At 40.6% G+C, this 16,515-nt stretch overlaps 1 protein-coding gene across 2 annotated transcripts in view; it reads left to right on the top strand.

Moving 5' to 3' along the window:
- The first annotated feature begins 2,791 nt into the window (after window positions 1–2,791).
- Cimip6 (ciliary microtubule inner protein 6) overlaps window positions 2,792–16,515 on the top strand; it is a 34,292-nt gene continuing 20,568 nt past the window's right edge. Inside the window, exons 1-2 of one of the 2 annotated variants that reach the window (XR_015636783.1) lie at window positions 2,792–2,893; window positions 12,151–12,358. Coding sequence is in view for 1 of the 2 variants with exons in the window: in NM_001109095.1 (NP_001102565.1) it covers window positions 2,871–2,893; window positions 12,151–12,358 (231 nt within the window). In the remaining variant the exon portion in view is untranslated. The remainder of the gene's footprint in view (window positions 2,894–12,150; window positions 12,359–16,515) is intronic. The other variant, NM_001109095.1, reaches the window with a different exon arrangement.

Raw genomic sequence — 16,515 nt, 5'->3', positions numbered from 1 at the left:
CAGGTTCTATACTACATGTATATAAGGCAAATAAGCTAACTGTTTTTTAAAAGTAGAATCCAGACTAGCAATTATTTGGGTCATGTATTTGAGACCCTCCCCTCTATCATAAGCAAACTGCTGGAGAAAAGGAAGTGTGTCTCCCCCAGCTGCAGTTTTAATAAAAGGATGTGATATCACATCATTCAATATTTTTAGCCCTTTGTTGTCATTTAAAAAATATCAACAATTTTGTTTCTCTAAAATTGTAGATGAGTGGTTGCTACCCTCCTGTGGTCCCACACATATGCTAGTAGTTCGATGTTTTTTAACTTGACACTGCTGGTAAATAGATGGCTTCAGATGATTCGTTGTTGAAAAGTATCCTGAGTGAGACATCTGTCTTTTAGGCTAATGGTCACTGACTTCCAGCAGACTGATTTGCATCTAAAAAAGATTGTAAGGATGGGAATCTGGCTACTCCTGTATTTATAACTGAGAATCTATAGCACAGAAAACTTGATGATTCTCTCCAAGTCATTATAAGGAAAAACTACCACTAGCAGTTCAGTGTTTTTCCTGTGTAAAAGGTCAATAATTATCAAATCCATAACATGCAATGTCCTATAGAGAACACACCAAGGGTAATTACTGTTACATAGATATCACTGTGGCTTTGATATCAAATTTTTCCTATTTGAAAGGTTTATATCCCTAAGACTGACTACCTTGTGGTAGTCTTTCTGCTCAGTGAAAAGACCCTGTGTCAAGGCAAGAAAGCAGGAAGGCATGGTAGAGAAAGATACATAGTGTGCTTCTCTGGTCCCTGCATGAATGTAAGACGACGCCCTCCCGCCCACCCACAATTTGCCCTGGTTTATATTGTATAGTGAACACACTCCCTTGGGCCTCCCCACCCTCTCCATTTTCTCACATCCTCACACTGTTGTTCTCTAGACTGTTTTATTTCTACTTTTGTGAGATATATATATATGTATATGTATATATATATATGTATATATATGTATATATATATATATCTTGCATCTATTTTCCTTCCAAACAACATAACCTCATTCTTCTTTATGACTGAAAAATTCCATCGGCTTGTGACATACAGGTCACAAGGCTGAATAAAGCAGCACTAACAAATGACGAAGCATCTAGTAAGCTCTTAGTATGCTGTATCTATTAAACCATCTATACTTGACAGTAACCCTGGATCTCCTAGGGTCTTATTGCTGCAACAAAACACCATAACCATAAAGCGAGTTGGTGGAGTAAAGGATTTATTCAGTTTACACTTCCACATCACTGTTCATCACCAAAGGAAGTCAGGACAGGAACTCAAGCAGGACAGGAGCCTGGAAGCAGGAGTTGATGCGGAGGCCATGGAGTGTGCTGCTTACTGGCTTGTTTCACAAGACTGCTTTCTTATAGAACCCAAGACCACCAGCTCAGAAATGGCACCACCCACAATGGGCTGGGTCCTCCCCCCCCCCACTTGATCACTAATTGAGAAATGCCTTACAGCTAGATCTCGTGGAAGCATTTCCTCAACTGAGGCTCCTTCCTGTCTAATGGTTCAAGCTTGTGGCAAGTTGACACACAAAACCGGCCAATTCACTGGTTGTTTTCGGATTTTGTGAATGAAGAACTTCAGGCTCTGAGATACTAAATGTCTCCCTTATGTACAAGCTAGAAAGAGATCAATCACAAGGCAAACAACAGTTGCTCCCAGGGCCTATGTGCATGATCATTTTGATGGTTGGGATAAAACTAGGTTCCTCCCTATGGATAGTGAGTCCAATGAATGCCTGGCTCAGTAAACATGCATGCCGCCCCCCTCCCTTCCTAGCTTTCCGATTTTCCAAGCCATTTCCCTCACTTTTTGTTACCCATCACTCCCTATCCAGAGACACGCACAGTCCACACTCAAGTAGGTAGGTTGCCAGATGTCAGATTTATCCACAATCTCTTCTCCCTGGCAGGGTTTTAGGACAGAAGTACAAAGGTCAGCCTCTACCACCCCACATCTGTCCCAAGTGAATGTATATTTACAAACTGACCTTGGCTTCCCATGCTTATGCCTTATGAGCAGAGCCCAGTTCAACAGAAACATCTCGAATCCCATTTCCTTTCCTATACAGGAAAGCAGTTTTGTTGTCATACGTGCCAAGAGCGTTTGGCTCTGGTAGTGGAAACTGGGAAGCCATGTAAAATGGAGTAAAAATTTCCATGCTTAAGGTGAAAGATGATTGTCCAGGTCTTTTCCCTGGAGCTTGAGCTTTTGGGGGAAAGAGCAGTCATTTAAGGTGGGAGTCTACCTAAGCCTGCAGTCCACTGAACCCTTGCTCAGTCAGGGCAGATGCACAAACCACAAAGAGCCTTATTTGCAGAGGAGTGTCCCTTTGTTCTATTTTAAAGCTTGCTACCTATCTGGCGACAGAGTCTGTCAAAAAGTGAGAATCGGGACTTGCACATGGCTGAAGAGCTCACCGAAAACAGGTTTCCCCAGGCAGCGAGGGAGGCCTGGAAGCCTTCCTTGCTCACTCCTCAAACCCAGTCGGGCTGACTCCCCGTTAGGGTTAGGGCTCTATAAGTTCAAACTCATTGTCCAACCTAAGGCTATAGTTAAAAACAAGGGACTCACGGGTTCTTTCCCTCCCTCCGGATTGAGGCCAGCGAAGCCCCGCTGTGAAAGCCCAACAGAGTACCCTTATGGCGCCTGCGCACAGTTCCTAGTCCCTTGCAGTTTTTTTCCTGACGTTTCAGTTGCTTAGCAACACTGGAGTCACAGTGGCAGCGCTCTGGAGCCTCTTTCCTAGCAAGGGTAGGTCAGTGTTCTCTCTTGACACTCCTGGCTGCCACGTGCCAGGCTGGAGAGGGCCATGGAGGGAGAGGAAAAGCAGCAGTAAGTACCAGGGTTCAGCTTTCTGTTTCCCCTTCTGAAAATCATTTCCCTTCCTTGCAAAAGGTTAAGGGAGTGGCTCAGCACTAAGATCCAGGCCATATACTTCATCCAATAGGTTTTCTCCCCTGCTTTCCAGGGTTTGAGTGTTTAGAGTACCTTTTTTTAAATGCGGCGTTTACTGAACATATACTGTGTGCTAGGGACTTTGTGCCTATCGACAGACTTATGATTCTTGAAGCCATCTTGAAATAATCACTCCTCATACCCCACATTTAACGCATCAGCAATTTCTGTCTCTAGTGTTGAAATTATCCAAACTCCACTGTTCATCTCTTCCTCTATTGTCCTCACCCGGTCTCAAGTACCAGCTTTTTGTGGATACAGCCATCACTTTGCTTCCCTAGACTCTCTGCAGCCTTCTCAACACGCCTCTTTTCAAAAGGAAAAAAAAATTTTCCCACAGGGTACGTACAGTAAAGCCACGGCTCCTCCTATAAGAGTGCCTCCTATGCAAGCTACTTCCTCCTCCTGCCATACCTGCTGCATCCCTCTGGCATCATTCTGGCACCTGCATACAGCCACATGCCGTCATCTGTAGGGATCCTCAGAGTGACCCCCAGACATGTATCAGCATCACCTAAGAACATGTAGAAACGAAAACCCTCGGGATCTCGCCACACGAGACACTGAATCAGAAACTCTGGAATCCCAACAATCTAGGGTTTGACAAGGCCCGGGTGGTTATAACGACCTTAGGTGAACTGTGAATGGAGATAGGACAGCTAGGAGAAGTGATGTGGTGCTAGGGACACTTGCTTCCATATTGTCCGACTGTCAGAACAGTCGCTCTTATAGTAGGCCAGCTAGAGAACTGGTTGAAACAAGTTCCTAGGAACAAGCCTCAGAGCTTACTATTTGATAGGTTAAATTATACCTTCAGATTTGCTTGACCAATAATATTGGAGACCATGCTTCATGTCTAAGGATGGACACATTTCCAATAAGAGTTCTGACAGTGACAGTTGGCTCTGCTGCAATGTTCCTTCCTCAAATATCCTTAATTTGTCCTCATCCCTCCCTTTCTCTCTTCAGTCACCACCTTCACAATACTCTCCCCCAAATGAAGCCTCTCCTCCCACATAACTGAATGCCTCTTCCTCCTTGGACATTGCCCTTACCATGTGGCACCATCTAACAGACTGTATGCCCCTTGTTTCTCTGCCTTCCCTAGAAGGTAAGCCCCATGAAGATGAATTTTCATCTATTTTCCTGATGTATGCTCAGAGCCTCATGCAACACCTGATATGTAGAGACCCACTGAATAAATTAGCCAGCATTGCTCTTTCTCTCACATCAGCCATAATAATTATCACTCTTTCATATAGACCAAGGAACGGAACCTCAGATATTAAGTGGCAGCGTTGGGGTTCCAATCCGAGCCTGACTGTTTTTTGTTTTGTTGCTAGTTGTACAGAGCCTAGGGTCTCAGGCACATTGGTGTTTTATCTGTACAAGGTGTTTCATTGTACAAAGATGTTTCTAGAGAATCAGGTATTTCACATTTATTTGTTCTCTATAGTAATCTACACTGTGAAATGCAGAACCAAGTAAATGCATAAATGTGTAAGCCAACATCCACAGTCCTTTCCTTCAAGGATCTAATACAGATAGATGTGTTGATGTCCAACCATGAGAAACAGATGGAGAAAGCAGAGACCAAGGAGTTCACAGCTGTAAATTGACCAGAAAGTTAGTTTTAAGTAAATACACAGATCTCAGAATGTAATAGAAACATCTTAGAAGATGTTTAGGCCTTTCCAGTAATCAGTTTTTCTAAATCCTTTGCAAAGTGGCATGTTTTATTGTTACAAATCAATGAAATGAAATCACAAAGAATGTGAATAGTGTTTTTACTGTGGAGTGGAGTGAGGGTTAAGGGTGTAGAGCTAAAGCAAAGGCAGAGTGGAAAATAAGTCTAGTATATTCACCTGAAAGCATTTACCTAAGCTGAATAGGACACATTCACCTGAGTGTCAGGCAGGCAGTGATCAATGAACTAAGAGTCCCCACCGCATGGAACTTACTGATCCATAAGGGTATTTCTGGTGCTTACTAAAGACAAAGAACCAGGTGCATGCAATTTGAGTTATAGTAAGAACCACAAAAGAATGTGCACGTCTAAAGCATCATGGGGAGGGGAATCTAGGAAGTGTTTGGGGAAGTGAGGCTACCGAGCTTGGAAAGACCAGTGGTGCTGGAGAAGGATGAGCCTGAGCAGGTGCCCTGAGAAGAGAACTGAAAACAGGGAAGAGGCTTGAATGAGACTGAAGAGATTAGCTGGTTCAGTGCACACTCAATGTAATCAGGAGACTGGGTTTTACCATAAGTGTAATGGAAAGCTATTTGAGGTTTTTAACTGAGAAATTACAGTAGAAGGGATGGGCTGGCTTCAATGTGAAGTAAGGTAGAGGGTATATCTTAAGAGCTGTGGATAAGGCAAAGCAGAACTACCCATTTGTCAGTATAAATCCAGAATCTTTGTTATTATTGTTCTAACCATGCCTTTATTTTTTTTTTGAGGATACCATACAATGCATTTAGATCATCTTCCTGCCAGACCCACCCTTTCCTTCCTATCTACCAGCTTCGTGTGCTCTCACTTATTTCCTTCCTTCTCTTTTTTAACCCATCGAGTCCAATCTGTGTCACCCAAATACACATGGGTGAGGGGCCGCCCTGAAGCATTAAAACAAAGCCAAACAAAGCAAACAAAAAACAAACACAAAACCTGACTCGTTGAGCCTAGCAACTACCATTTACCAATAGCCTCTTAGGTAGGAGTGGGACTTTGTATCCATTATAGCCCCTTCCATGCTGGGATTTATGTGGCTTGAGTGTGCACGGGTCTTGTGAATGCTGTCAGACTCACTGAATTCATATGTGTAACTCTTCAGGTGTGTCCAAGCAACAGTTTCCTTGTAGTCACCCAACACTGCTGGTTGTTGAGAGTCTTTCAAATCCCTGAGCCTTGAGTAGATGTCCCATTTAGGGTTGAGTATTCTGAAGTCTCTTCTTCACTGCACATTGACCAATTGAGCCTCTATTAATTGCCTGGTATTGCAAGAGGTAGCTTCTCTGATGAGAGATGCACAGATCTGTGGGTATAGCACTTAGTCATCAGGACTCATTTTAATATTATGTCCACTTAATGGACATAATGTAATTTTTATTAAATTTGTATATGTATATATTTTTGGGTGATTCCACAATGGTAGTGTGCTGGTTGGTTTTGCCAACTTGACATAAGTAGCCCAGGCCGAGGGGAAAGAAGAGAGTTGGGGTGGGGGGGTTGGCTTAACTTCGATAGGCTACAGGCTTGGTAGTGGTGGCTGGAAATGCAGGGAAGCCCCTTCGGGAGATTAGATAGCAGCTCTATAGGCAAAGACCTTCTCTGTGACTCCCCACACAAGCGTTTATTGTCATGGCGGAAAGTGATGAGTAAAACCATACCCCACCTCTCAGGATGGGCCTGAGATTAAACACCTTTTGCAGGGAGGACTGTCTCATAAGAAAAGGTTATTGGCTAAGCCTCCAGGCCTTTGGATACCTCATTATAATGGAGATCTGTCTTGAACCTAGGTGACCTGTGGTTAAGTCCTCTACCTTTGGAGGGGATTGGGGCATTGCCCTTACATAACTGATGGCCACAAATCTATGGAGGGCTGTGAGCTAATGACCAGCCTGGTTTCCTAGGAGTCAGGTGAAATGCCTACCATCCCTTTTAGGCTGACTGAGGTTTCAAACCTCCTCAACGGGGAGCCAGGGTGCCTTTCATGGTCCCACAAGCCTCCATTGAGGAAATGTTTCCCTGAGTTCCAGCTCTAGAGCATTTTCTCAGTAGTCACCAGTGGAGGAGGGCCCAGCCCATTGTCAGTGATGCCATCTCTGGACTTGTGGCCCTGGGTTCTATAAGAAAGCAGGCCAAGCAAGCCATATGAAGCAAGCCAGTAAGCAGCACTGCTCCATGGCCTCTGCATCAGCTCCTGCCTCCAAGTCCAGTCCTGTGTGAGTTCTTCCAGTGATGAAAGTTCATTGTCCCCCTGTCTCTACATCTACAAACAGCTCTTTTGTCCTATGCTGTTTGACCTTAGCCACTCTGACTGCAATGAGAGAATATCTCAATGTACTCTTAACTCACTAAGGATGTTGGACTGTTTTTGGGAATGTTTCTCACCACTTGTATTTAAATCTTTTGAGAACTGTTTAATTGGACTGTTTATTTTCTTCATGTTTAGCTTTTAATTCTTTGTATCTTCTAGATAAAAATCCTCTGTCACATGTGTAGCTAGTAAAGATTTTTTCCCCTTTTGTAAGCTGCCTCTTCATGTAATTAATGTGGTGTTTCATGTTCTATTTATCAATTGTTGATTTTAATGTCTGTTGCTATCTCAGTCCTGTTCAGAAAGTTGTTTCTGTACCAGTACAAAGTTCAAACCTATTCCCCAGTTTCTTCTCCGTCAGACTCAGGCACCAGTGTCTGGCTCAGGACAGGTTTGGTTTGGTTTCGTTTTGTTCTATTTTGTTTTGTTTTGTTTTGATGGTGCTATCTTTTCTTTAGGGTATAATTTTGACCTCTTTGTAAGAAGACACAGCTTACAGAATGGGAAAAAAATCTTTACCAGCTACACATCACATGCCTATAGGTGTGTGGACTTACATTGGGGTCCTCAATTCTCTTCCATCAAATATGTTTGTTTTTTAACAATGCTATACAGTTTATATGATTATAGCTTTGAGTATAATTTAAAATTAGGGATATTCCAGTCGTTTTTTTTAATTGTTATTCAGAATTGTTTTCACCATTCTGGTTTGTATGTGTGTTTCTTTATAAATTTTAAGATTATTTTTCAATTTCGATAAAGAATCGGGTTGGAATTTTGATGGAGATTGCATTTAATCTGTAAATTGTTTTTGTTAAGGTGGCCTTAACAAAATTCTGCCAATCTCCAGCCATGGCAGATCTTTCTGTCTTCTTGTATTTTCAGCCTTTCACTTCTTTAGTTGAGTTTATTCATATATATTATTCTACATACACACAGTGGGTGAAACTATTGCTTTCCCGATTTCCTTCTTGGTAGGTTTTCTGATTTTTTTTGTGTTAAGTTTAAATGTGTTCATTGGTGGAGTCTTTAGGGTCTTTCACATATAGAATCATATCTGCAAATAAGGAAACACTGACTTCTTTCTTTCATATCATCTTCTTCACTTGCATTATTGCTATAGCTTAGACTTACATTCATCAGAGATGGAGAAAGTAGTTATCCTTGTTTTTGATACTGGAAAGGCTTGTTATATATGATCTTTAATATGTTGAGATATGTCCCTTTATCCCTAGATTCTCCAAAAGTTTTGTCATGAATTTTGAATTTTTTCAAAGTCCTTTCATGAATCCAATGAGATAATTGTGTATATTTTGTACTCGAGTCTTTTTATGTGGTGTGGTACATTTATTCATTTATGTCTCTACTATCCTTTTTACTGTATAGTTCTGGTTGGCCTGGAACTCTTCATGATGACTAGACTGGACTCAAACTCAGGGATGTAGCCACCTTGGTCTTCCCTAAAGTCGTGCACCCCCTTGGCTGGCTCAGATTACATCTCGTGATTTCTGTGTGTGGAATCATTCCTGCCTCTCTCTGGAATGAAGCCAACTTGATCATGGTAGATGATCTTTTTATGTGCTTTTGGATTTTGTTTTGCAAGTGTTTTATTGAGAATTTTTATTTTTGTGCCTATATTTATCAGATTGGCCTATACTTATTTTTATTATTTTATTTTTTCATTTCTTCTTTTTTCTTTTTCTTTGTTAAATCTTTGACTGTTTTTTTTGTCTCTTTATGCAAGAGCAATGCTGGATTTTAAAAAATAATTTGCAATTGTTCCTTTTCTATTTTACAGAGTAATTTTGGGGGAGATGTTGGTGTCAATTCTTTTTTGATGCTCTAGTGGATTTTTGGACTGTATTAAGATGTTTGTTACTGGGTTTTTTTTTTAATTGGGAGATCTTGAGTTACTATATCTATCTCAGTGGTTGTTATGTTTCTACTTAAATTATTTATTTTATTTTATTTAACTTTGGTAGCTTGTATATGTCTAGAATGCTTCTTTTATATTTTCTAGTTTAGTTTAGGAGTATATATTTTTATTTTATTTTTTATTAATTATTTTATTTATTTACATCCCAAATGTTGGTCCCCCCTCCTGGTACCCCACCCCAGAGTTATTTGCCCCCTCCCTCCCCTTTGCCTCTGAGAGGGCCTCTTCCCTCCATCCTCCTCCTGTGGGGCATCAAGCCTCTCCAGTTAACCTAACCTAACCACTCTTCAGGTTAGTTTACACTGTTGGTCTTCCTATGGGGTTGCCATCCTCTTGAGTTCCTTCAGTCTTTCCCCTCTTTCATAGGTGTCCTCTACCACAGCACAATGCTTGGCTGTAAGTATCTGCATCTGTCTTAATCAGCTACTAGTAGAGCCTCTCAGAGGACAGCCATGCTGGGCCCCATCTGCAAGTACAACATGACATTAATAATAATATCAGGGTTTGGTGTCTAGTCATGGGATGGATCCCAAGTTGGGCAGGTCACTGGTTAGCCTTTCCTTCAGTTTCTGCTCCATTTTTTGTTGCTCCATTTCTTTTGGACAGGAACAATTTTTTGATCAAAAATCTGAAGGTGGTTGGTATCCCCATCCCTTCACTAGGGGCCCTAACTATCTACTGTAGGTGGTCTCTTTAGGTTCCATCTCCCCATTATTAGGCATTTTGGCTATGGTCACCCACATTGAGTCCTGGAAGCCTCCCACCTCCCAGATATGTGGGATTTTCTAGAGGTCCCCCCTCATTTCCCACCTCCAACAGCTGCATGTTTCCATTCGTTCTCCTGGCCTTCTCTCCTGTCTCCCCCCATACCTCATCCTTCCCCCATCTCTTTTCTTAAATTTAGTAAATTTTTTATGATTTCGTTGAAATGTTTTATGTTCCTGTTCTGGGTTTCTTCTCATTCTTCTGTATCTAGCAGTTCTCAACCCTGGGGCATGACTCCTTTGGGAGTTGAACAACCCTTTCACAGAGGTCTTCTAAGACCATCAGAAAATACAGATATTTACATTATGATTCATAACAGTAGCAAAATTAAAGTTATAAAGTAGCAATGAAAATAGTTTTATGGTTAGGGGTCACCACAACATGAGGAACTGTATTAAATGGTCACAGCATTAGGCTGAGAACCACTGTTCTATACCTATTATTCATAAAATTTGTCTTTATATAGTGACCCAAAGTCCCTGCCTTGTCTACAAGACCAGATATTCTCTTTTCCACATGGTCCATGAGTGACGCTTTCCTCGGAGCCTTTTGCTTGGATTCCTGAGTTTTTAAGCTTTATTTCAGTTGATCCTTCTTCAAAGATTCTATCTTCTATTCATTTTTCTTTTCATATCTTCAGTTGTTTTCATGATTTCTTCTGCTGTTTGTTTCCTAGTTCTCCAGGCATGTCTTCTTTTCAAGTTCTTTGAACATATTTATAATTGCCATTTTGAAATCACTTTCTTGCGTATCAGCTAAGTTAATTTTCTCTGGGGTTATTTTAATGGTTCTAATTTCTAAAAAAGACATATCATCCTGGTTATTGATGTTATTTGTGTGTTTGCTGTAGCATTTAAGTATATGTAATTTGGTGGTTTCTTGTGGATATGTGGTCATTCTTGAGTGGGTATTTGGATCTTTGTTTGTTGTTACCCCAGCTTGTCAGGTTGTTGACCCACTCAATGTTTCTTAGTTTTCCTTGGGGCCTTGGGGGTCACTTTGTATTGATGTACAAACTAAGTTTCAAACATAGCCTCACTTTAGTTAGGTGTAGGCACACCTTCTCTGCCTAGGAGCAAATCTTCTGTAGGTTTAAAAGATTCTTGCTGCTGATCTTCAGATGTCTATAGAGGGCTCACTAGGTTCTTCTAGTGGCTTCTGAATGGCAAAAGATGGGTCACAATGAAAGTAGAGGTGCTCCTTGGGGACAGGGCACAGGATGACACACTATCCTCAGATAGAGAACAGTGTGACTTCCTTTTCCTCTTATTCATTCCCCACTCCTAGCAGCTCCCAAGATTTAAGCTTGTCTCCCCCTCCCCCTTATTTTTATTTCAGACTCTAATGGTCCTTGAGGTTATGAAAAGTTTTTTCCTATGGTTTATGGAATATTTTAAGCATGTCTTTAATTTCCTTTTGTAATTTCTTTTTTTGGTGCTTTGAGATGGTAGCTCTAACTGGCCTGAATCTTGCTCTATCAACCAGGCTAGCCTTGAACTCACAGGGATCCACCTGCCCCTGCCTGCACTAGACTAACAGGTATATGCCACTTCATCTTCCAATTTTTATTTTTATAGCATAACTATTAGAAGCAAAGAATATTGAGATTGAAATGATTGTTTAACCTATGCAGTGGTCTTTTCTCAAAATTATAAAGATAGTGAACATTTGATTATATTTTCCAAGTCAACTTTTTTTTTTTTTTTTTTTTTTTTTTTGGAGCTGGGGACCGAACCCAGGGCCTTGCGCTTCCTAGGTAAGCGCTCTACCACTGAGCTAAATCCCCAGCCCCCTCAAGTCAACTTTTAAAGTTAAGTCATTAGACTTGTTCAGAAGCTTGAGTTATCTAGGCATACAGTGCGAAAAGCGGATCTTAGCAAAAAAAAATCTCTCCCTGACCCTGGAGCTAGGCTGGCTGTCAGCAATCCCCAGTGAGCCTCCTGTCTTTACCTCCCACAGCTCTAAGGCTGCAGACAGTTGCAGCCATACCCAACTTTTTACACGGGTGCTGAAATTTGACCTCAGGTACATTTCTTACCTGTTCTTGTGTATTGATCCATCACCTCAGCCCAGTAATAAAATTTTTTAAAAAGATACATTCAGATTAGCATTATCAATGTGCATAAGTACGTCATAATTTATAAGCACAATCAAGTCACTACTCTTAACTTCAAAAAATGACAGTCTGCTCAGTATACTAGTATGTCATGATAATAATCACTATTAACACAGATTTCTTTAATTCCTGCAGGATTTAGAGTGAGAAGATATCCCAATTTCAAATTTTAATAGCATAAGTCTACCAAATGCTTGAAATATATTTAGATCTTATCTCATTTAATTATAATTACTGAGATGCTTATTGGGATAAATGATTTACCACTTATGTTTTTCAGACAGCATAAAATAGAAGATGCTGATATAGCATGTGTAACTGAAAAAAAAGAAGAAATCAAAAATGAAAAAAGTCCTGAGGAAAGCACACAACAGTCAAAACCGTGTGTGGACAGAAGACGTGTAAATTATGCTAAATTCATATACACAAATGCAAGAACATACAATGATCCAGTTCCCTACATTGATAATAAAGGGCCAGAAAAGCAGGTTGGACAGATGTTTGCTATATATAAATATAGAATTAGACTCGAAAGCTGTTTTGTAGGACAATTTGATCACAGTCTTTTTAAAGGTCATGACACATCTCAGAGTCATGCTGTTGTAACCAGTAGTTAAAGCAGTAACCTGAGGCTTAGCAGAGAACAACAGCATCTAAGCCCTATGAGGGTGGGTAGGGAGATAGTAGGAAGAATCCAGCTAATGTTTCTAGAGCATCAGTCTGTAGTGGGTAAGTGCTGCTCGAGAATTGCTAAACAACATCTTCTGTAGGGTTGTGTTTCTGTCATGTGCTAACATAGCACTTCCCATGATATTCAGAAATTCTGACTCCCTACAAAAGACTAGTTTTCACTTATTTAATGCACATAAACTGCTAAGTTAAATTTATGTAAATAAATTCATTTATAAGTTAAATTTTATGTAAATTATATTCTTTAATCTTTACAATCTATATAAAGTGTTATTTAAAATATTGTATAGCTAATACTCCTAGGAGGTTACATAGTAAACAGAAAGTATAGTCTTTCTGGTCAAGCTTAGCCAAACTCCTCTCACTCTAACATACTAAATATAGTACATTATTTATTGAGTCAGATTTGTTGAAGGATAGTTGTATTCATCTCCTATTGCTGCTGTTATCAATTACAAGCTTCAGTAACTTCAGAAACACAGGACTACTCTCTGGCTGTGCTGAAGCTTGGAAATTCCAAGTCAGTCTCACTGGTTTCCTACCGGAGTCCTAAGGGAGAACCTGTTTCTGGCCTTTCCCAGCATGAAGAAGCTACCCCTAGACCTTGGCTCAAGGCATCTTTCTCTTCAGAGTCAGCAGCAGCAGCATACCTTTGCCTCTTTCCTCTGGACAGTTATCCTGCCCTTCTCATAGAAGGACCCTTGAGATTACTGTAGGCCTATCCCTTACTCCAGGATAATCACCCCCATCTCAAAATTCCCTTTGCAGTGTGACAACTGTTCACAAGCTCAGAGATTAAGACATAAGTGCATTTGGCTGGTCAGAGGAACATGTTTCTGACTATGCAGTCTACATTATAAATTTCACTCATTTCAGTGTGTATTCCTATCCATTTGCTAAAAGTATAGTCATGTAACCCACACAAAGCCAGCTGCGGAATGCTGCCTTCATTCTGAAAACTTCCCCTGAGCTTTGTACACAGCTTTTTTCTCCCGCTACAGAATGACAGTAAAAAAATTGACTGTTTTCTATAGCTTTATCCGTTTCTAGGGAGCAATAGAAATTAATTTAGACACTTTGTGGCTTTAAAAAAAAAGTCCTCTCAGAAAAAAAAATGCATTCACAGTTTGGTCTCTGCAGCATTCTTGATTTTCCACCCTTTCTCTGCTACTGTATATTTTCTATATGACTCTGGGCAAATAAGCTTTGGTTTCCTTGTTTATAGAGTGAGGATAGTTTATTGTGAGGATTCATTGTGTGGCAAAATGTTTCCTTTGGAGATGCAGCACACACATCTACTCATCCCAGATAGGGATCTCCTGACAAACCACAGTATGGATACCATGACAGACCAACCTAGTGCATCGATGAGTTCTATTGGGCTTACTTACAGAAAAGACTTAGAGACAGCTTCATCACCAAGGTCCATCCTGAAAATGCTAGGAAACCTGGAGCACACTGCACAGCCTGCAGGCATCTCAGCTGGTTGGAGAGTGTCTTTCCCAAGCGACTAGGTTGGTCTAAACCTCTTCAGGCAACAAGGCTGATTTCTGCTTCTTTCAGGCAGCTGGTCTGATCTCAGAGGTTGGTATTTTATTTGTTGTCTTGTGGTCTGTATCTTATGTTGTTTGTTTTGTTTTGTTTTGCAGCTCAGCTTCCTTCTTTTTGAAAAGGACTCTCCCCAGTCTTCATTCCTTACATTGGCAGGGAAGAGCCTAGTGAATCTCATAAATTTCAGGGACTTCCTGAAGCGATTTTAAGTTATATACCTTCCTGCCTGAGGAGTTTCTTGTAGGATGGAATGTTTTAATCTTTGAGAAAACTGTTATGCAACAGGCTTAAAATAGATACTTTTGGTCAAGTCCTTTTCTAGATGTTAGAGATTCAGCAGTGAGCCAGAGCAGGGAAGGGCTCTGACCTTAAGCTGCTCATATTCTAACGGAGGATTGAGCAACAGAAGTAAACTAATTAGGATGCTAAATGGCATGGGCTTGCATGGAGGGCAGGGAGGATTGCTGGCGCTAGAGTTGCAACCTTATTTTTCTTTTAATTCTGTGTGTGTGTGTGTGTGTGTGTGTGTGTGTGTGTGTGTGTGTGTTACAAGAACAAATTCTCTTCCATGTGTCAGTGCTGTGGGACGCAAACTCGGGTCATCGGACTTACTGGCAAGTAGATGTACCTTCTGAGCCATCTTGCAGACCCAGAGTTGTAGTTTTAAATGGGTGATAGGAGAAAGCTACATGAATAAGGTTCTAAGTAAGCAAGTGACTACCATGTAGAACATTCTTGGTAGACAAAGGAGGCATATTATAAGCAATTGTTATTAGTGTCACAGTCTGCTGATCTGCAGAGCTAGGGCTGAGGAGCCCACTGTATCCTACTTACAGCTGGATTCTGAAGTAGAAGACCTAACACAGTGTTGAGTCTAGAAATTGAACAACATAATCTGCCACTGCAGAGAAGATTGAAGTTTTTCACATGTGTTTTCCAGCACAATGTTTGTGGAAGGAGAGGTGTGTCATGTGAATGGTCTCAGACACCTCACCCTGTTCCATTTCCTTCCCATCGCTGATTAGGTGGAGTTCTGCTTTCACATCATATTTAAATGGAGATTGTCTGGGGGACCCTTCATACTAACACTATCTACCATTCCTCTGTTAACAGTGACCAAGTGCTAGTTCAGATCTGTATCTAGGTCATCTCTCTCCACAGTGGAGACACCAAGAGAATGAAAACAATTCAGAAAATACAAAGGTAGAAGCTTGAAAACTTAATCCCAAATAATTTACTCTAGTTTAAAATATTGTGAAAAACAACAAAAATTAGCAATTGCCATCTGCAAGGCTGGCTGACAATTGTACCACACTCACTAGACCAGTAAGAGCCAGGCAAAGTAAGTCTGAAACAGAGTAGAGCAGAGATGAGTGAGAGGGATTGGCGCATACAGTGAAGGGAATATTCATCCAAAAACAAAAGGAAACCAACGATGAACTTGCAAATGCTCTCATTCCCAGGAACCTAAAAGATGCACATTTTTATTTCACATGTGAAACTTTCTCCTTTTATTCAAGATGAAATTTCTTTTTAAAAGTTAGCTTAATTAAAATATAGTAATGTTGGCTTTAAAATAAAATTAAGCTGCCTAAATATTTTAACTTCTGTCTACTAGTAAGATTGTACACTGAGACCTCAAGATATGCGGTCAAAGATTTCTTTGGTTGGTTGGTTAGTCTGGTAGGACCCCTACGTAAGGTAGTATCTCCCTATATAGGTAGCCCAAGCCTTGAACCTGAAATCTTTCTTCCTCAGACTCCTGAGAGCTGGAATCACAAGTGTGTGTTACCATACCTGGCATTTAGTTTTATTGGTTTACAAGATTTTTTTAAATGAAATGATTATATATACATTTCTACCTAATGACATAAAATTGTAGGCACTAGAAAAAGTAAACCTAGTTTTCTGCTGCTGCTGTTTAGTTTTTTTTTTTAAAGTAAGTCTAATAGGAAGAAATGATAGAAAAACTATCAGCCCTGGAGCTCTAAGACCAAGCTCTAAGCACAAAGTAGATTCATTTGCCCCAGCAGAATAGAGATCAGGGAATAAGAGTCAAAGACAGGAGATAGAGGATGAGGGAGAAGAGGAAGGGAACAAGGAAGAGGGAGGAAGGGTATTTGTCCCAAGGGACAAAGGACTGCCTCTGGATAAAGAGGAGACAGATATGGCCCATAGGCAAATAGCAGTTAATAAAGGTACAAGGGTAACTGTCATAGGAGACTTTAACAGTTGCTTTTAAAAAGTAAATTTTCCACATCCCCTGTATCATTGAGATACCAGCTTGAGAACATTGCAACTCACATGACCTTGGTTGCCTAGTTGTGATAAAACTTCCATTTTTTTTTTAAGCCATGGAGCTCTACAAATAAAATTCCATGGTCTGTGTAAAGTTTCAGCAGAA

Source organism: Rattus norvegicus, chromosome 14 (genome assembly GCF_021556685.1).
Source record: "Rattus norvegicus strain SHRSP/BbbUtx chromosome 14, alternate assembly SHRSP_T2T, whole genome shotgun sequence".
NCBI classification, from domain to species: Eukaryota; Metazoa; Chordata; class Mammalia; order Rodentia; family Muridae; genus Rattus; species Rattus norvegicus.
This window is presented reverse-complemented; position numbering and strand designations above follow the sequence as displayed.